At 37.4% G+C, this 21,893-nt stretch overlaps 1 protein-coding gene across 7 annotated transcripts in view; it reads right to left on the bottom strand.

The window, feature by feature from the left end:
* Positions 1-1,082: 1,082 nt before the first annotated feature.
* The window catches only part of PPP2R5E (protein phosphatase 2 regulatory subunit B'epsilon), a 159,682-nt gene continuing 138,871 nt past the window's right edge, over positions 1,083-21,893 (bottom strand). For all 7 annotated transcript variants that reach the window (XM_072629421.1, XM_072629415.1, XM_072629418.1 and 4 more), the window contains 3 exons: positions 15,715-15,842; positions 12,903-13,004; positions 1,083-5,679 (listed from right to left, as the gene is read on the bottom strand). In XM_072629421.1, coding sequence (XP_072485522.1) covers positions 5,580-5,679; positions 12,903-13,004; positions 15,715-15,842 — 330 coding nt within the window. In that variant the 3' untranslated portion in view covers positions 1,083-5,579. The remainder of the gene's footprint in view (positions 5,680-12,902; positions 13,005-15,714; positions 15,843-21,893) is intronic.

A 21,893-nucleotide genomic window follows, 5' to 3' on the forward strand; every position in this document is an offset into this window, starting at 1 on the left:
GGATTAGTCCTAACAGGTGCCTGTTGGAGCTTGGGGTACAATTAAAATTGGCAAAAAGTCAAGTTCATCCTAAATTGGAAAGAGTTAGAAAGGGAATGAGCAGGTATTAAGCACCATGTGTCAGGCATTGTGCTCATTTTTACAAGTTTTCTCCTTTGAGCCTCACATGAGCATGTATTAAGCACCTGCTGTTTTTCCCAGGAATTGTGCTGAGCACTTTTACAAATATCTCATTTGATCATCACATGAGCATGCAAATAGTTAGGGAACCACTACTAATACAAGCCAGGAGCAGCTAGGTATTGCAATGGATAGGATGCTGGGTCAGGAGTCAGAAAGCAAATCTGGCTGGGCAAGTCCCTTAATCCTATTTGCCTCTGTGAAGGATATGGCAAACCACTTCATTATCTTGGGCCAAAAGAACCCAAATGGTGTCAGAAAGAATCAGGCAGGGCTGAAAATGACCGAACGATGATCAAAAAACGTGTCACACACTGTGCTGAGTGCTTTTACAAGTATTATCTTATGGGACTCTTATATGAACATGCATTAACCACCAACTACATGCCACGTTGAGTGTTATTACAAATGTTTTCTCATTCGATCCTCACATAAGTACGTGTTCAGCACCTACTATACGTTCCAGGCACTGTGCTGTGCACTTTTACAAGTGTTACCTCATTCGAGTCACACAACAGTCATTCGAGATAGGCACTATTATATCCCCCTCGCCCATTTTAGAATTTAGGAAGCTGAGGCAAACAGAGGCTGAAATGATTTTCCCTGGGTCACAAGGCTAAGAAGTGTCTGAGGCAAGATTTGAACTCATGACTCCTGACTCCAGGCCACAAGCTTTAGTCCTTCACTGTGCCACCACCAAAGGTGAGAGTATGAGCTCAGGGCAAGGCTCCCCCCACAAATTTGCCCAACGGTCCCCAGCTAGGTCTCATCTCCAGAGCAACCACCTCACCCAAATCATTGGATCCTGCCATGAGAACATTGCAGAATAACACCCCCCACCCCCGACACACACACATACACACACACAACCTCGTCACACAGGAACAAAACCAGCCAAGCAGTTGGAAACTCGTCATTGCTTCTTTATTTCGATGCACCCACAGTACAGAGCCCTCCACACACGCGTGAAAGGAGAAGGTTACATGGATATTTGGGAGCACCAGTCATTTTGTCCTTGTTACCACCTTGAAGAAAGTAAATCACTTCCAAAGAATGACATTTCGGAATCCCCTGGGTTTAAACACTCAGCTTGCCCTTGGTTGTCAGTCTCAGGAGGAAGTAGCATACATACTTTAGCTGGAGCTGGAAGATTGTTCTGTGGCGTTTTCTATTAACGTTTCATGAGGAACAGAAGATTTTCGCTGTCTGGTCAGGCCAGTCTCTATTTTCATATGCAACTTTTCATATCAAAAAAAGTTTCATTTTATTTCTACCCACAAATAGATGAAGTTTAAAAAAAAAACCTAACAGACCACAGCAATTCTAAGGGGAAAATGAACTTTTGCTGCCCTCTCCTGCTGAAACAATGAAATGCTAACATACCAAAAGATAAAGCTAATGCTAAATCCTTTAACCAAAGCATGAACATGTCATTCTTTATACTACAATCAAAAATAGGACAAGAAATTTATTGATAATATTTATATTTGAAAACTCCTCATTGGTACATGAGGTTTGGATTACAACTTATTTACAGTAAGCAATCAAAAAAAGGAAACCTATATTCATACAAATCATGATATAGGATGTTTGTTTCTAAACAGATAATCGCTGCTTCTACGGACAAAGAAGCAGTCTGTGAACTGACATTCTTTTAAATTGAAATTTGCTCAATTTTGCCTCCACGTTGTACGTCCTTTGAGACTTTCAAAACTAAATATTGAGGAATATAAAATTCATTGCCAATACCTACTAGAAAAATCCTTTGTGGCTCACTTCTTATCTCCATTAGGAGAACTGGTTGAACCAGAATATAAAAATAAAAATATCCATGTGCAAATAAAACATCATTTGATCATGTCTAGCCGTCACCTTCTTTTTGCTATTAGGTGACTGTCACTTTGTGATGACATTGGTAATAGCGTTGAAAGAGAGATAACTCCACTTTCTGGGACAAGTTGATGCACCCAATTTGGAAAATTAAAATTAAAAACAGAAAAAAAAATTAACCTGAACCAAACATGTTTTTACATGCTAATAAACATCCATACATCTTCCCTTGACCCTACCCCACCCCCCACAAAAAAATAAAAAAGCTTTTAAAGCTCTAAATATACTTTTTTTTTCTTTTCATAGTGTGATTGAGCCTGCTCTATACTCAACAGGTACAGCAGGTGCAAATGCAAGCAATTCCTGGCTCTGCACCCTGGACTGATTCCACATATAGAAGGAGGTACAAAATAAATTAAACCCTTCTATTTATGCAAACAAGTCCAAGATGAACTGAATGTAACCCTGCTCGTGAGTATCCAGCGGCATTAAGAGTATTTTTAATTCATTTATTTTTAATTTTTAATTTTATTTTTTACAAAAAAAAAAGCCAAAAAACAAAACAAAACAAGAAAACCAACCCACTCAAATGCTTGGGAGACAAAAACAAAAACAAAAAAAATACCCCAAAGTGACAGGAAAACAAGTGGGAAAAATTGCCAAGATGTGAAAAGGAATGCATGCTTGATTCAGTGTGAGACGGGAATATTCACGGGTATGGTTTTTCTATGCCCACAATCTAATGCCTTTTTATCTAGGCCACAGTCCTCCTCTGAAGACACTCTTAACCCTCGCCCTGAAACCAATATGGTAGGAACAAGGGAGTGAGTGACCACTCGCTAACTACGATATTTGCTCTTTAAAAAATATATTTATATATAGTTCTGGAAATTATGAAGCAAACAAAAGTATGAGATGCGTTCATCACAACTGAGTTGCAGCAAAGATCAGGACTGTGGGAAGGGACAAGGAAGGCTGCTGCAAATGCAGCAAGTACGTCCTTAAGTATGTCACATAGTGCAACAGTCGGGTGACCTCAGTTATTCTGCGTCATTGGACACAACATGACAAAGGTCACATTGTCTCTTTCAGTTTAAAAAAAAAAGTGAAAAGATAGTGTTTCTTCTCAGAAATTGCCCTAGGAGTTTTAGATGTGCTGCCACTTAAAGGCAGCAGGTTAACGTGACCAACTCTTCAGGTAGGTCTAATATTCGGCTCCGGTTTTCTCAGCGTGGGTTTCAACATAGAAAGTTGACACTGAGAATCATCCGTACAAAGTCATCACCTATGGTGCAAGAAAGGTTCCTTGCCTTTTAAAGTTTCAAATGACTGCGTTTCATTTCAGTGGGCAAAGTTTATTAGTTCATTCATCCATGAATGTAACGTCCTCAGTCTTCAAAGGCATGTTAACTGTAAATGTGAGATTACGCTACCAAAAATAATCATAATGCATAGTAGAAATCAAAGGGGTTGAGGGAGATGGTTTGTTGTAAATTTCTTTTTATCTTTAGTATTTGAGCTTGCACCTTTTCTCCAGTATTTTAAAAGTTGTATAATCTTTGGCAGCCTCGGCCAAATTTCTATCAATCTCCCATCAATTTCTTTAAAAAAAAAAAAAACTTCTCTAGTAATCCCATTAAACCATGTTATTTTTGGTGTTGCTAATGACTAGTTCACTGCAATTTCATTTTCAGAATTAACATGGTCAAGTTTTTACAAAATTACTGAGATGACAAGATTCATATGAGGCTGACTCATGTATGAACTATGACCTGATAATCCTGAAACATTTAACCTGGGAGGGAGGATAGGGCTCCCCTCTCCATCCATTCCCCACTCCTTTTTTTTTTTTTTGGCTTGGAAACAAGAAAATTATCTTCTACTACATACTTAAAATGGAGGGAGGAAAATCTACAAGCCCACATTTATACTGTATTCCTATTAAAGGTCAACAGTTCATGTGTTCATGTTTGTAACTATCACAATTAGATGCATGAACACAGAATCTGCTCTATATCATAAATACTGCTGGGACCAATCATTGAGGATTATCATGTTTGTAACAGATCAAGAGTCCTGGAAAAAAAAAAAGTCCTGCAATACATACCTTTAGGTATATATTAATGCCATCGTATTAGCTAAATATATACTGTGCATGAGTCTTATCAGCATTTTACCTACCAAAGATGTAAGATTTCACTTTTAAGTACAAAGCAGACAGCCAATGATGTATACTTTGTGATACAGCCCTCATTTTTTTTGTTGTTATTTTTCCTTAAACAATTTGGTCACAATGCACCTTTGATATAAAAGCATTTTTAAACTTTATTATTAATACTCAGGACATAAGGAATTTCCAGATTTTTTTTCAGTAGCATTTGTAGAACCACTTTTGGTAACAAATACAGTAGTTTAGGAATAAGCATCTGATTCAGAATGCATGTTAATGTTATCCTGAATCCTTTCCAGCTAAAAACAGGGCTGACGCTGGGATGAGAAATTCAACTAGAGTCTACAAAAACACTGTAACATTTTTCCAGAGGCTACATCCTCTTTTGCTGGAATACTTTATAAATACATATTAAAAAGTAAGGCAACAACTCCAAACAGTCCAAACTGTTTGCTCAACTCTTGTCCCAATTAGATCTGCAATCCCTGGAGATCAATTTCACGGTTGTACTGTTTAGTGTTTGTCTTTATTATTTCAAAGTGGTCCAAAAAGATGTATTTCAGTCATTACTAAAACAGCTCTGGTATATGTGTTCAATGATACACATAACTAATACTGATTAGGTACTGAAGTCTGTGGTGTAACAGTGCCCGTTTTCAAAAGGATTCAAGACAATGATTTGGATCCATCATAAACTGACGCATGAATCCAAAATTCCCTTCCCTACCATGTTTATCACCTCTCTGTAATTTACTCCTGATGTGAAAACTGAAGGAGTATGAGGGCTAGCCTGGTCACTGGAAAGATGCTCGCTCACACCAGTCAACGAAACCTTTGCAGGGACCTGTGTATTCACGGCCCTGTTCTTTGTGGACATTCAACTTATGAAAATGTGCAAAAGGAAAAGATGTCAAGTTACAGTAAAGTTATCCAGAGAAGGAGGATGTTACACAAACTTATAAGGAAATGACAGTCTTTGTTTTCCTTTTACTATAAATACATTTAACAACTTAGCAGAAAGACAAGCTAAATTTAAGATTGTTCACATTTGAAAATTGTATCATACTCTCTGCTAATGATAAATAAGGAACTCCTGACAATGGAATTGTAACAGCAATTTTATCAACAGATCTCTGAAGACTGCTTTTAAAGTAGGGTTAGAACAATGATTATGTTTGCAAAGTTCTGAGAAGTCCATCTACTGTCCAAACTTTGGATTTAAGTCCTTATTTTTTTTTCCTTTACTTAGAGACAGGTATATACAGTGCTGTTGTAATAATGAAACAAATGTGAAATCTACTGTAAAGTTGCACAATACAGAAAACTGTTGCTCCATCTTCTACTACATAAATGTGTGACTCCACAGGTTAATAATGCTGTTGTCATCTTGTTGTGGTTGTTAAGTTGGAATTATTCCATCACGTCTAAGACCTCTCTTTAACTCCAGGTCCTCCAGTTTTTTCCACAATTCTTCACGTTCTTTTTCTTTCTTTTTCTCACTGGTAGAAGAAACAGAATTCAGTGTAAACGATGGAGAAGTTTTAAAGACATTAGAATCCCCCACCCTGCCACACATACATACATTTTAAATTCTGAGAACAGTTTGGAATTAAGCTTGTCGTTTCTTGGTTTTCCACACTCAGACACAAAAATAGTATTAACTGAACAAGTAGGAGATGACAAGGATATTTTAAGATTCTTTTTCACATGAATATTCCTCTATGCTCAGTCTCTTAGAGAAACACTGCTATCTAAACTCAGAAAAACAAAGGGGATCATTTGTCTGGATCAGTTGTTCAATAGTCAGGAGCACCTTGGTGATTTTTTGGAGGAGTGTTGGGGGTGGTGAGGATAAGTTTATTCTTATTTAGTCAAAAGAAAATACCACTGCTTTCAAAAGGGAGTCTAGAAATATTCTAAATGCTGAGCTATAGGAAGGCAAAAATATCTAGCCATTCTATCCCTTCATTTTTCTCTCTCCTAACACATATAATATGGTCTGTCTATGAACTTAAGTAAGCAGTAAGCCACATGGTTCAGGATTCTCTTATTTAACTCTGCATATCCTTAAAAAATAAATTAAATAAAGAGCTTCCAATGACTTCTAAGGTTTCAGGTTCCCTGAGTTTACATGGTAGTAGTTTGGATGGACTTTGCACTCCTTATTGCAAATGAAACACTTAATTTCCTCAACAGAAATTCTACTTTTGTTAGCTGCCAATTAGATCACCTAACTATAAACCAGGGAATTTTTCGCCCCAGGTGAAAAAGGGATGTGCCTTTTGGGTCACCTAACCAATCCTATAAGTAACAACTCCTTAGCCACATACAGATAATATACATGGGCTAATTAAAAATTACCAAGACGCTAGTATAATACTATAGCTATGACTTAAAATTTCTTCTATCCTTTTGTATTGCATTGCATAGTCTCTCTGGAAATAACATAGGAATTTAAGGAGTCTTGTTCCTGCTGTATAATTTAGGTTACATTTCCATTTTAATCCAACTATAACAAATATACCTAAGCTGAAGTACTACTTCAATGTATTCAGGGGAATGTTATCTGCATATACCACAGTTTCAGAAAACATCCCTATAAAATCCCGGGGTTAGTTAACCTATTCAGCTTTGGAAAGCCCGTACCTTGGGTCTTGTTGCTTGGACCGTTAAGTGGACATAAACTCAACTAACCTACTAAATCTCTCTAGCCACAGGCCCCAGATACCATCCTCACACCATATAAAGATGTACCATTCCTCCTCCCAACAACATGCACCTCCACCTCCTCTTGCCTGCTCTCAGCACAAAAATCTGATCAGCACTAAGAATGGTATTGGAGTTGGCTTGCTAATCAGCCTCTCTGGGATTCCCCAGACACATCCTTCCTTAGCCACCATTCCTAAACACTATGTACTGTCTTTCACTGTGAGCATGTAAACTTAAAGTGAGGGAATAGCTGACTTTCATATCTGTACTCCCAGAATTTAGCATAGAGCCTGGGACTGGGGACAGGGACAAGGACTGGACACAGGATTTCACCGATTTAGGGAACTTTCAGATGAGGCAACTTCCTACACCAATACAGGTTGACACTGTGTCTGCTGTGGAACCCACACCTGGTACAAAGTAAGCAGTTAATGAATTTTTATTAATTTACCCATAGGTGAAAATTGCATCATACTCTCTGCTAATGATAAATAAGGAACTCCTGATAATGGAATTGTAACAGCAATTTTAGCAACAGATCTCTGAAAACTGCTTTTAAAGTAGGGTTAGAACTATGATTGTTTACAAAGTTCTGAGAAGTCCATCTACTGTCCAAACTTTGGATTTAAGTCCTTATTTTTTTTCCTTTACTTAGAGACAGGTATATATCAATGAAACTATGGAGCCTTGAAGTACTGAAGCAAGTAACAACCTGAAGTTCATTCACTGCTCAATTATTTTATCCTACCCCAGATAAGCTACAGACATTGGTTCACTCAGTTAAGTAGTGACATACTTCCTCAAAACTCATCTACTTCCCTATTCATTTCAACCTCTATCAGCCATTGCCCAGAATCTGGAAAACCAAATTAAATACGAGAACAGCCTAGGCATTTGGGGGAGCAGCACAGTTTAGGAGAAAAGCCACTAGACAGAGTCAGAAGTCCTAGATTTGAATCCTGGCCCTGATCTTTCACTACCTGCTACAACTTTGGGCACATCCTCCTCCTTTGGTCCAACTCAAAATGAACGGTTCATCTAGATAATCTTTAAGGTAGTACTAACTGCATGATCCTCTGACCTTACGGTAGAGATCTCTTACTAATGGCTTCTTAGCAGCCTAAATTAATTCAGTTTGAGACCTGAAAAAATGTTATCTGCAAGTTCCTAATATTGGATTTAATATAACTCAAAATCTATTTGGTGTCTAAAGAACTTTGAACATTGTCTTATGTTTTAAGAGGGCAGAAATCACAATATCATGAATCATGTTTAGGTAAAATGCACAATTTTTATATTTGGGAAGAAGAGTGGAAGAGCCTGACCTAGTGCTTTTAGGATATTCCTAAATCAAAAACAGTTGGAACATCAAGTCAGGTTCATATCTTCCTAATTTGAAATGAAATAAGAAAAGAAGACATTACTAAAACATTCAACTTTATTTTATGCTTTAGGAGCTAATTCATCCTGTCAAATAGTATCATATATATGTCAACTATGGCATTCTCGGTATTGATCCCCAAAAATCTTCTTTTCCAGATATGGAATTAACATGCATTTCATATTGACAACTTTCATTGCCAAATCTCTAAATACTTCTGATATGTTAATGTCACCTACATTCTTCCTCATTATTTCCAACAGGAATATCCCATAGAAATGAATTTTAAAATACTACCAACTTGGGTGCTATCACATTCTCTTCCAGTTCCAATATGAAATAGCACTAATATTGACATATGAACTAACTGTAACCATTGTAAGTGCTTGGGTCATCCACAACTCTCAGCAAGCATTAATTAACCCTTGGCATTCCATGACTGTGGTTCTCCTTACAACCCTTCTTCAAAGACATCAAATATGGCAGAACCAACTTTGTACTCATAATTTGACATATTAATTCCCTTGCTTCCTTACACCTTGTAAGCTCTATTTTTTTCTACGGAGTCTAATGTGAATCAATTCAATAATAAAAAAAAGTCTACTTTCATAAAACTACCTATCCTAGAACCCCAAGGCAAAGCAATGCCCTTCCTTTCCCTAAGGATATTCCTGTCTTTTTTTTATAAGAAGCTATTTGCAATTTGCCCTGTACATTCAGCACATTTCTGAAGCCAAATAGTAATGACGAGGTCATATTTAGTACTAAACTCTTATACTTATAGAATATTAAATCTTTTTCCTAGGCTTTTCCATAAAATAATCCCCTATAGGTTAATATTATTAAAACTTCTGCTGAGGTTGATAACATATTCCATGCTGCAATGATACATCTTAATATTCATATGAATTAAAATTTTTAAACAGCAAGAAAAAAAACTATTTTGTTTATGGCACAGGATATAATCGTAGATTTAAGAGCTTGAATTATTTTAATTCAAAGCACCCTTAAAAACATCATTCAACTTCCTGATATGACAGAGGTTGGCCTCTCCTGACTACAGATGGCAAGAAAACCTATACCAATTTTATAATCAAATTACTTTTCAAGAAACTCACTGTCTTTAAGAGTGAAAATAAATCCTCTAAATTAGGTGGCTCTTTGAAAAAAAAGTTCTCCACTTGATTTTTCTCATTTATAAAATACAATTAACAGAATTAAAATTAAGCAAAGCAAAGCAAAACAAAGCAGGTCATAGTTAAGAATATTCTAATAAAATTTAGGAGACCCAAAGAAACTACAGTTTTATGATACACAGTACTTGGCATTTTGTTTGCAGGGGCCCAAAATGAAACCAAAGGCCCAACGCAATTACTAAAATTAATTAATTACTTGTGTTCAATTACTAAAAGTTCTAAGACTCTTTTTTTCAGTTTTTCCATGTTCTTCTTTAGAAAATTAGAAATTTGGAAAAGAAACACACTCAAATTAGAAAATTATGCATATAAAATGAAAAAACATGTTCCTAGGCCAAATTCAACTACATTTCATTTGGTTCTAATACTCAGATGGTCTTAAAACATATCAGATTTCTTAAATGAGAAACAACAAAGCCTAAAATAACACTTTGATTAGGAAAGTAGGATCATCCATCATCATCATCATCATCATCATCATGAAAGTGTCGTTCAACTAAACAAGGTAGTTTATCAACCATGTCCTTCATCTCATCTTAATTTTATTTCTAAGTCTTATTATATCCTTTAGAATACGGGTATGAAGCCATGTGTTCGTCCTTCATTGCCAAAGAAGACTACGGCATCAGAGAAATAATGACATGACTTGCACTGGACTTTGTTTTGAGTGAGGGAGGGCTGTGCAGGTCACCAGCCTCACTTCTCCTCCAGAGCCATCTGAATGCAGTGACCAGATGGGTATGAAGCCACCCTTTTCACAAAACAAAGTGTTCTGAAAAGCTTCTTCCCATCTCCTCATGTGGAAATAAGCATAAAATCAGCCCAACTGTATAGGTACTAATGTAGAATGAGATAAACTAAGTATTTCATTACACTCATTTCAAGCCAATTCAGTTTAAAAAATAGTTATGAAATGCCTACTACGTACAAAGGCACTGTGCAAGATGCTGGGGTTACAAAGAAAAAAATGAAAAACAGTTTTTGCCTTGAAGGAACTTTCCTTCTAGTGAGGGTTATAATGTGTGAAGAGTTATAAACACAAGATAATCTGAAAATGAAGTGAACATTAACTGGAGAAATCAGAAAAGGGTTTCTATAGAATAGGGAATGCACTCTAGGCATGAAGTGGATAAGATGTGCACTATCATGGAGGAGGGAGGCAGAATTTCAAGTTCAAGGAACACCAAATGGATCACTCTGGTATGAAGTAGAGTGCCTGCAGAGAAGGAATGTTTATTAAGACTGGAAAGGCAGGTTAAAGGGCCTTGAAATTACAAGCTAAGGAGTCTGTATTTTCATTTAGAGTCAATAAGAAGCCATAGGTGGCTCTAGGCTGGAGAAGACTGAGAAGAAATGTTCAGACATGTGGGAGAAAACCAGGAGGCAGAGTGGCACTGTGGAAGCTGAGAAATAAGATGGCATCCAAATGGAAGGGATAGCTGACGTTGTCAAATGCCGCCAGAAGATCAAGAAGGATGAAGCCAGAAAAGGAGGAAATGTTGAAAAGGGCAACATCTGCAAGAAAAAAGAAGGAAATGGAATCAAGAGCATAAAGTAGAGCCTTTGTAAGGAGAAGGACTATCCATCTCAGGAATGAAAGAAATAATGAAAAGGTTGGGGCAACTAGAAAGCTTTTGATGTATGAAATAGATGAGTGAATGGAATTCATGACTAAGGCCTCAATTTTCTAAGTAAAGTAGGAGCTGAGGCAGAAAAGGTGTGTGTGTGTGTATGTGTGTGCGTGTGCACATGCATATATATGTGTGTGTATACACACACACACACACACAACACATACAACTGAAATTAATAATAAATTTGTAGCCTCAGTCAGCAGAATTGTGTGATGTTCCTCATAGGCATTTAGCAGCAAGTGAGTAGAAGCACAGAAAGAAAATGGTGTAGGTTACCATGGTGCAAGTTTGCTGATACGTGGGAGGCAATAGGCCAATGGAACAAGGAAGTTAAAAGAAGAGCGAATTGTAGAGGTGAACTGGTCAACAGTGCCCAGACTGAAGGAAGGAGAGTGAGGTCAGAGCACTGATAGATGAGAAAAAGGATGGGAGCTCTCTGAGGAGAGAGACTGCTTCTGTTTTGTCTTTGTATCCCCAACACCTGGCATATAGCAGGTGTTTAATAAATAAATGCTCGCTGGATTGAATTCAGTTACTGTCACTGAAAAAATTAAGAATAATTTTAGGAAGGGTAAGGCAGAGAAAGAAATGAGAGAATAGGAAGATCAGAAAAGAATTTCAGCATTCTAGAAGAAAAACAGGTGATGGTAAGATCAGGGATATATGACCGCTCCATCTTGTGGCGATAGCAGAACAAACTGTACAGGCAATCGGAGTCTGCTGAACTATGAGACCAGAATGTTTCAAGGAAAATGAATGTATCAGGTCAGAGTTTGAAGCAGAGAAGAAGACAGAGCTAGGTTCCAAACCCTTTGAGAAAAATGGGAGAATGACCTGGGTGTGGCTTAAGAAGTAAGGCAGTGCAATAAGAATATAAACTATGTAATAAATACAGATGGAATAAACCTCAAAGGAATAGTATTTGTTAAGTAATAGAGGCAGAGGGCTCATCTTGAAGTAGCAAGAATTAAGGAATAGGCCTACTTCAACAGTCCCAATGTGTGGGGATAATAGTCAAAGTGGAAGGAATGAAAAAAGGTGTACCTAAAACTGCAGAGGATAGACAAGGATGAACTGAACATCTTCTGGAGAAATCAAATTTCTACGACTGCAAGAGGACAGACTGAGAGGAAGAAGTCTTAAAACAAAGGGAAATTTGTTAATGATAAAGAATAGGGGGTCATAGAAAACAGTGGAAAGGAAAGGGAAGGCAGAGCAACACAGGTAGTCTAAAGGGTAGGGCTGAGGCAGACAGGGATTAGAGAGAAGTGGGTAGTAATGTAAGAAAGGTTTTTTCCTCAACAAATAGCAATTCTGAATGAAAAGGATTTGAAGCCTGTCTATAGGCCCTCAAAAAGGACAGGATGAGGTGCCCAACACCTCAGGGCAGCCCAAGAACCAAACTGCCTGAAACTTCTGAGATGGAATGACCAATATACACAGCAGAATATTACAAAGGGGGTCTATTCCATGGTCATGACCTTGGGGCTAAATGAAAACCTAACAGGAGGGTAGAATTTACTGCATTTAGCTCTCTGTCAAACTAAGGGCTAAAAAAAAAAAAAGCCTACGACAGATTATATATCCGCAAACCTGAGGACAGGTACTGTATTTCATAGAGCATAAAACACATCAATGCATGATATTATTTGACATCCCACAAGTACAAAGCTAATGAACATGCCAAAAAAAAAAGTGCTGCATTTCACTGTAAGTTAAATCAGGCAATCTAAGCAAAGAATAAGGCAAGAACTAAATAGGGAACCTTATGCACAGTTGACAAAAAAGCTTTAAAGAGTTACCGCTGGCGATCTGACTTGTAAGTGGCTGTTAACTCGTCAAACATGGTGCTGTTCATTTCCATAAATGCCTTCAATACATTGTACACTAAAGCCACAATCGCCCTGAAAAATACAGAGGAGAGAGGATTTGTTAATTGGTCTTATTTAATACTGTGATAAATGAATCCAGAGAAATACTTGAATTTGAATGAGCTTTTTAAATTTATATCTCTTTGTCTCCATCACGGGCGCAACTAGAAGTGATCTACAATTCTGCCCTTCCCTATCTGAGGAAAGAACTCACTCATCTAGGAGCTAATAAAATCACCCTACAGACCTGGTAAGTAAGAGAATTTCATGTGTGAGTCCTCCATGCCAAGAAATGGAATGTTCCTAGGAAGACATGGAGTGTAAATCTACACATGTGGGCACTTAGTAACATAAGACAAATACTGACATTAAATAATTTCCTCCGAAAAAAAAGCCTTCAAATAATATTTGCAGAATTTCAAAAAATTAAGACACTCCCATAAAGACAAGATTCAAAAAGATCAGTGAATATGCCATCTCAGTGATGACGGTGCTGACATCGTGTCAGCGGGGTATAAGCATGAGTTTTATAGGGATGGCAATGGATTGGCTCCAATCCACCTGCTCTTGTCTCATCTCCTCCTTTGTGACCCAATGACATATGTTTGTGAGATACCCAGCCAAGATTCAGATTGCTGCCTGTGGTCAGGCAACATTAAGGCTAGCTGGCTTATATTATGTGCTAACAAAATTGGGACCTAAACACAAACAGCTTTAGCATCAATATACAATATCTAAAATAAAATTTCTAAATTCCAACAATAATATCAAAGAAAAATGTACTGCCATAAACTAATCTAGGAAGTTAGCTGGTATAATGGATGGAAAATGGCTGCAGAGACAGAAAGATCTGAGTTAAAATCCTGCCTCAGATATTTACTGTACAATCTTGGGAAAAATGACTTAATCTCTCATAGCCTCAGTTGAATATAATAAAAGCACCTACCTCCCAGGAATGTTGTATCAAATGAGATAATAGATTTATATACAGCACTTTGCAGACTGCTATGTAAATGTCTGCCATTACCATTAATTAATGTGCTAAATGAACGCACCATCCAATTTCGACTTTTTACTTCTAAATGTCTAGGTGCTAAGCTTTTGCTTCTTTGTACTTCAAAGAGACATTAGCTGTCTGGTTCTGAAGAATATTCTAGTCTAGGTCCAGAGCAATGGAGGAAAAGGAACATACATGCGTGCTGCCCCAAACTTATCACTATGATGAACAAGCAAGTATTCAAGGGGAGAAACCAGAAATTCAACTAATTTCTAACAAATTAGGAATTCTGCTCTGAATGTCCCCAGTCCTAAAAGAGGAAGGAAGACTTGAGCTGCAGAACTTGGATAAGCTACTTCATGAGGCCTCACTTTTCTCACTGGGTAAATGAAGTTAGAAAAGATACGTTAGGTTTCTTGGAGCTCTAAAATCCTAAAATGTCACTATAAAAGTGACATGTGTGGATTTTTTTGCTAGCAGAGCACCAGACCTGTAGTCAGGAAGACCTAGGTTCAACTTCTGCCTCAGACACTTACTAGCTGCACAACCCTGGGGAAGTCATTTAAACCTGCCTTAATTATCTCATCTGTAAAATGGAGACAATAAAGTAACCTCTCAGGTCGTTGTGAGGATCAAATGAGACAGTATCTGTAAAGCGCTTTGCAAACCTTAAAGCACGACATAAATGCTAGTGTCACAGCTATTGTTATCTTATAAAGCAAGTTTTATAAATGTAACCTATTAAGTGTATACAAGGGAAAATGGGATTAAGGAAATTTACGTGTGAAAACTCCTAAAGACATGCTATGAACGCCCCAAATGATTTTCTTAATATGTTGATTCTTATTTCTATATATGGTGATTTTCTTTTTTTTAAATGCTATAATTAGTGATTAACTACCACCAAGTGAGATGTTTTCATGGCATGAAATTGGTTTAAATTCAAATATGAAGGTTAATAAAAATCGAACCTGGTTTTTACTTATACCCAACTGAATTTTAAATCTATATTTGAATATTTTACATCATAATTTTACCCCTATAGAATTTCCAAAAGGACTGAATGCAGGAGGCTTTTAAAGTCAATCAAATTCAACAAAAATGTATTAAGTGCCCACTGTGTGCTGAGTATGGTTCTACAGTACTCGGGCAGGGGGAGAAGATGTGCAAGGCTTATATAACACCATCTCTCCCATAACAGAGGTTATTATCTAATAGGGAGACGTGACACATACACAAAAAAACCTCTAATTCCAAACAATACATGACAGACACATGAGAGAGGTACAAAGTGCTTTAAGGGGTGGGAGTGGGAAAAAGGTTATTACTGACTGGCAGTGGGGAGGGGGCAGAAGATCAAGGACATATGTCATGGAGCAATAGAATCCGAGTTGAGTTTTAAAGGATGGGCAGGAACTGAACAGGGAAAAAAGGGGAAGTGAGGGCATCAGAAGCCTGGGAATAATAAGAACCAAGGCAATGAGGCAGGAAAACACAAGCAATGTCCAAGGATAGACAACGTCCAGTGTAGCTAAACCATATAGTAAATGCAGTGGAACAGCATGAGATAAGGCTGGAAAGGGTGGGTGGCACCAGGCTAGAGAAGGAGGGTCTCGAATGCCAGGCAAAAAAAAGATTTTGGACTTTATTTGATAATGGAAAGCCACTGAGTTTTTCTGAGATAAGGAGTAACATAATCAGCTCTTAAAGGAAATGAAAAAAACAAAAGCCTGAACTAAAACTTACGGGTTCCAATGTTCTTTGGAAATCCTATAGAGACTGGAAAACATGATGGGAAGGATGACGTTGGAGTTTTCCTCTATCAAACTCATGATGTATTCATTATTCCAATAATACAATGCCCTCTCTGCCACCTTTGAAGAAAGGGGGAAAATAAAATAAATATCTAAGAAAAAAATCAACTAATGACTTTGCAAAAGACCAGGGTAAAACAAAATGTTATCATTTCTAAGTACTTAAAACATGTCTTAAGTGGTCATTTTCTTTTTCTTGCTAAAAAATCAAATCAATGATATTTAAAGCAGATACAAAAGTAAATATTAACAACATTTTATTTCACTGAGGAATGTATTTTAAATGTCTCTGAAAATTCCTAAATGGTTCCTGAATTTTAGAAGAAAAATAGGATTTTGTACCTATCTTCACATTATCCTCCATGTTATTATTGTGTAAAACTCTTTGGCCTCAAATGCCATTTATCCTACTTCTAAACTCTTTATAATCTTCAAAATAACTCAATTGCACTCTTCAAACTGTTGCCCTGTACTCATTTACCCCCTCTTTCTTACACATCTCTACCCACTACAAGTTGATCACCTGTCCCAATCTGAGAATTCATTTGGGGCAGTCATACTTCATTATCTACACAGTGGAACTGAGTGGGGGAAAAAAAATGCTGACTTCCTGCTCTCATACAAATTAGCGACAACTATCAATATGAACAAAATACTGGGGTGCGGTGGACTAGCAATTTGTTCATATTTCTCAGGCTTTAATGCCACCCTCCTGCCATCTCTGTCCATCTCCCCCACCAGAGTCTAAAGAATTAAAAAAATGTTTTTTAGTATACAGAATCCTGAAGTTATCATTGGGGAATTCGAGGGAGAAAAGAAGAGCCACTAAGACAAAACAGGAAACTAGCAATTCCTTAAGTCTAATTCTGATTACGGTTATAACCTGCAAATTGGCTCTGGGAAAGCTCCTCTGTCTCTTTATTTCCTTTTCTCCACATGGTAATCACATTTGGGCAATGATAATTAATATCTATAAAAGTTCTCTGAAGAAAAAAGGCAATACCTAAAAACTAAGATTAGTAACTGAGAGTATGTTTAAAAAAAAAAAAGGTAACTACCCTCTTGGATCCACAATGTGTTTAACTATGGTATCTGAGGCATTTTATCATTTTCTAAAATAGACATTCTCTCATTCCTTTTCTTTTTCTACAATCAATCATTCCCATCTTTGCATTTACCCAGATTCAGCACTGGACTTGGAGTAAAAAGACTTGGAATAACATTATTTACTGGCTGTGTGACCTTAAGCAAGACACGTAACCTCTAAAATTCAGTTTTCACATATATGCAATAGGGATGATAAAACCTGTACTATCCACATCAGGGGTTTATTGGGGAGAAAGTGCTTTGTCATCCATAAAACGTTATATAAATGTGAGTCATTATTCATTCAACTGAGTATCTACTATATGCAAGGCATTAAATACAGTAAGAACACAGATTTAAGGAAAGTCTCTTGACTTATTAAACTTATGATCTACTAAGGAAGTTAAAACTAATATAAAAAGAATCATATACAAATTAGGACTGCATTTAAAAGTACTAATGCACAGGAGTATATAAAAAGAACAAGATGTTGTATTTGAGATTACTTTCAGCTGCTGTAATCTATGAACATTATTTAAATACATGCCACCCTCAACCGCTACTCTCCAATCCCCATCCCCAGCTCAGATCTCCAAGGATAGAGAGGATCTCAGAGGTCAACTAGTCTAATCCTTATCTGAAAAAGAAATTCCTGTACAATATACCTAAAAAATGTCATCTAGCCCTTTGTTTAAGGACCTAACTCCAGGGAAAGGAAATTCATTAATTCCCTAAGTGGCCAATTAAGTTTTTCTTTACATCAAACTTCTTAGCATCTTCCACCCTTCATTAACCCTAGTTCCACCCTCTTGGGGGACAAGTAGCACTAGGTTAATCCCTCTTCTGAGTGACAGCCCTTCCAACACCTGGATACATCGAACATCTCTCCAAAGTCTTATAATTTTCCAAGCTAGCTATTCCCATTTAGTTCCTTTTAACTGATCACAAAGTGGTATGAACTTAAGAGATTTCACATTCCTGATTGCCCAATTCTGAAGGTTCTCAAAATCATTGATGCTCTTCCTAAAATATAATGTGCAGAACTAACCACAAAATACTACATGTGGCCTGGTCAAGGAATAGGCAAATGTGACTGTGGGTATTCCTGGACACTATGCTTCTTTTAAAATAGCCTAGGATTACAATGACAATCTTGGGGTATCATATTACATTCATGATTCTTAATGAACCCCCAGGGTTTTTTCTGACAAACTGATACACAGACAAGCCTTCTTCATTCTTGTAACTGTGAAGTTGATTTTTTTTACCTAAGCATAAGATTTTAATTTGTCCCTATTAAATTTCTTCCTATTAGATTTGGCCAAACATTCCTACTGACTCAGTCGTAAAACATTAGCTGCTTCTCCCCGTTCTGAATCATCTGCAAAGTTGGTAAGTATACCGCACATGTCCTGAACCAAGTTACTGATAAAAATGTTAAGTATCACACTGTTAAGCCCAGCTGCCCAGGATATTCTACTAGAGACTTCCTGCCAAGATGACATCAAGCCATTAATGATTACTAATTTGACTCTTGCAATTCAACCTATTAAATTCCCCCAACTGTGCCTAGCCTGTATCACTCATCTTCTTCACAAGAATACTTACCATAAGAAATTTTGTCAACTGCTTTGCTAAAATTAGGGAAACTATATTATCCTCTTGATCTCCCTAGTCAAAAAGGAAATAAGGTTTGTCCAAATCAATTCTTTGTGACCACTGCTTCTTTTTCTCTATGTTCACTGATTATCCTTTTCATAATAAATAGTTTCTTTTTAAAAAACTATTTTGTTTTAAACAGTCAAGATCTATCTTTTCACCTTCCTATTTCCCCTTCTAAATGAGAGCACAAGAAAAACAAAACTCTTTACAAACACGTGTAAGTCAATCAAAACAAACTTCCACGTTGGTCATTTTCAAAAAAAATTGTCACATTCTGTATTCTAAGTCTTCCACTTCTCTGTCATGAGATGGGCAGCATGTTTTATAGTAAGTACTTTGGAATCCCAGTTGGTTGGTAGGCTACAAATTCAGCACAATAGTATTCTATCACATTTATCTACCATAACTTATCTGATCTTATGCCCATCTATCTCCTAGTTTATGGGCACCCCCTCAGATTCTCATGCTTTGCCACTTCAAAAAGAGTTATAAATACTTTTATGCATCCTTGGAGTTGGTTTTGATTAGGACTAATCTGTCCCTTAACTCACCATTCCTCTAGTTCCCCCTCTCTCTTTTCCCCTTTCCCTTCTCTTTCCCTGTTAAATGTATTTTTGCTCCCAATGTGTGTTTGTATGTATGTGGGGGTGGGGGGGGTGGGAATTCCTCTTTACCAGTTCAGATGAGATTGAGGTTCAGGGATCAGCTGTTCCCCTCCACCCCTTCCTCCTTGTTTCTACAGATGTCTACTTCTAAATCCTGGTTACTCGGCTCCTGTGTACTTGAATTTTTTTTTTCTGGCTGCTTGCAGCATTTTTCCTTTGATGCTCTGGATTTTGACTATGAAATTTCAGGCAATTTTCAGTTAGGGGTTTCTTTTAGAAGGTGACTAGAGGATTCTATTTCCATTTTGCCTTCTGATTCCAAAAGATCTGGACAGCTTTTTTTTAAGGTTTCTTGAAATAAGATGTCTGGGTTCTTTTTTCCTTTGGTCTTGGCATTCAGAAAGTTCAATGATTTTTAAATTTCTTCTCCTCAATCTGTTTTCTATGTCAGTTCATTTTGTTATAAGATACCTTATATTTTCTTCTATCTTTTCAACCACTTGACGTTAATATATGTTGCCTCATGGAGTCATTGGCTTGTAATTGTTTCATTTTAATTTTCAGGCACTTTGTTACTTGGATGAGTTTTCTTATCTCTTGTGTTAAGCATTTACTTCCCATCCCAATTCTTTCTCCCACAGTTCTCATTTCTAACTTTTTCCTCAAGAGTTCTCACTCCATTTATAAAAACATTCTTAAACTCTTTGAAAACTATCTCTTTCAGGAAGTCTAGCCCAGTGTGTGTCTGAGATGTGTTTTTCTCTGAGGCACTCCTTTGTAGACGTTGTGGACTCCTCTTGTTCATTTGTGTCTTGAGCATCTGTCCCCACAATTCCAGCTTACTTCCTGACTTCAGACCTGATGTTAGGCCTGACCTCTGCCATACTTCTGCAAGGAAGGTCTGGACTGGCCCTGTTACTATTTGTCTTATTCCAGGATCTCAGGGACAGGCTGGGGACCTGTCAGCATTCAATACTTCCAAAGTAGTCTGATCTAGGACAACATCTGATTGCTTGCTCCTCCTCTGCCCCCCATACCTCATCTGAGTCCTGCAAGTTCCTAGCCTGGGCTTGGATCTATGCAGGAGTGGATTGCTGCTACACTCTAACCCTATTGGCTGGAAAGCTCTGTTGGTTCAGAGCAGTTCTGTGTGCTCCCCTTTCTTCTCGAATTCCTGCGTTGGTTATTCTCTGCAGCTTGAGTTAGATGCTTTAAATGAAACCCCGCTCTACACCTGTCTGAGCTACATCACGGCTTCTGCTGTTGGTTTCAGAATTTCCTCCTTTCTCTGTACACAACTCAGGGTCTCCCTAATTGGAACATCACTTCTCTGTGAAGTCTCCTTCTGACCACCCTGGATCTGTGACCCACAACTGGATAATGGGTGACAAAGCTTCACGTTTATACTTGTCCATCACAGAGGCCCAGTACAAATCTGGAAGTGCCTTTGGAAAGAACTGGGCCTCCCTTTGTTCTAGTGCACAGCCTCTCTCTTGGTCTTGGAGTATTTACACGTGGACTGATCCCATTCTCAGTCAACAGATCCCTCTTCTGTTTCACAATGCTGGGCTGTACGCACTGTGACTTTTTTTGGATTTCCCCATCAAGATTCAGTCTGGTACATTTTCTACATCTGTTTGAAGAAGAGTTTCTAACACTGGTTCCTACCATAATACTTCTTAGAATTTTTCCATGAATTGAAGTCAAATTCAATGGCCTACAGTTTGCTGACTTCATTCTCTTCCTATTCTGAAAGTAGGGTATTTACCTTTCTCTAATCTTACTGTATTTTCCCCAATCTCTACAGTCTTTCAAAGGTTACTGGCAATGCTTCAATAATAGCATCTGTCAGTTCCTTCAATACTCTAGAGATGTAGTTCCTCTGAATCTGGTGACATGAATATGATTGGCAGCTAGATATTCTCTTATCACCTACATTTCTTGAATACTGACATCCTGCTGGCCATTTTTGTTCTGCCTCTACCAATTCAAAGACTGTTCTCCATGGCAAGGAGAAAGGCAAATATGAATTAAACAACTCTACCTTCTCTTGATGATCAGTTTCATCTATACCAAGTAACAGACTTCTTCCTTCTTTGATCCCCTTCTTTTACCCCAAAATGAAGGGGGGAAAATCAGTAATACCTCCCTTCCCCCTCACCAACTGGCTTTCTTATTGTCCTTTTTTTCCTAACAAACCTCAAAACTAACTCTGAATGTTAGTCCTCTAGACACTTGCACTAACAGATAGCTAACTCATCTACAGATGTAGTAGTACTCATAATTCTGACAAAAACTGAAAAATTCTGTCCAAAATCCAGATTTATAATCTATACAGCCACATATCTGACAAATCTATTTTCATCTGGATTATTAGGTAGACCAGTATTATTATACTGTCCCTATGCACACCTTACTATTGTGCTATGATCTTATCATAAGATGGCATAAATACACTGTCTTCTGAGTACCCCAATGAAAAATAAAATTCTAATTGTTAATTATAATACCTCCAATTTGGGAAGAATGGTAGAAGTTAAAGAAAAGAGAATCTCTCTTAGAGCTGTTATGCTATGAAACAAATACATAATTAATATGATTTATAAAGGGAGTCAATCTTTGTCAAGTTTGTGAGTTTGAAATATAAGTGTCTTTTGCCCAATTTTAAGGCAGGGCAAAGTAACAGAAAGAACACAAGCATCAGAGAACACCAGGACAACCTAGGTTTGAATCCCTCCCCCACTTCTGTTTCTTAACT

This window comes from Notamacropus eugenii, chromosome 1, assembly GCF_028372415.1.
Source record: "Notamacropus eugenii isolate mMacEug1 chromosome 1, mMacEug1.pri_v2, whole genome shotgun sequence".
Taxonomy (NCBI): domain Eukaryota; kingdom Metazoa; phylum Chordata; class Mammalia; order Diprotodontia; family Macropodidae; genus Notamacropus; species Notamacropus eugenii.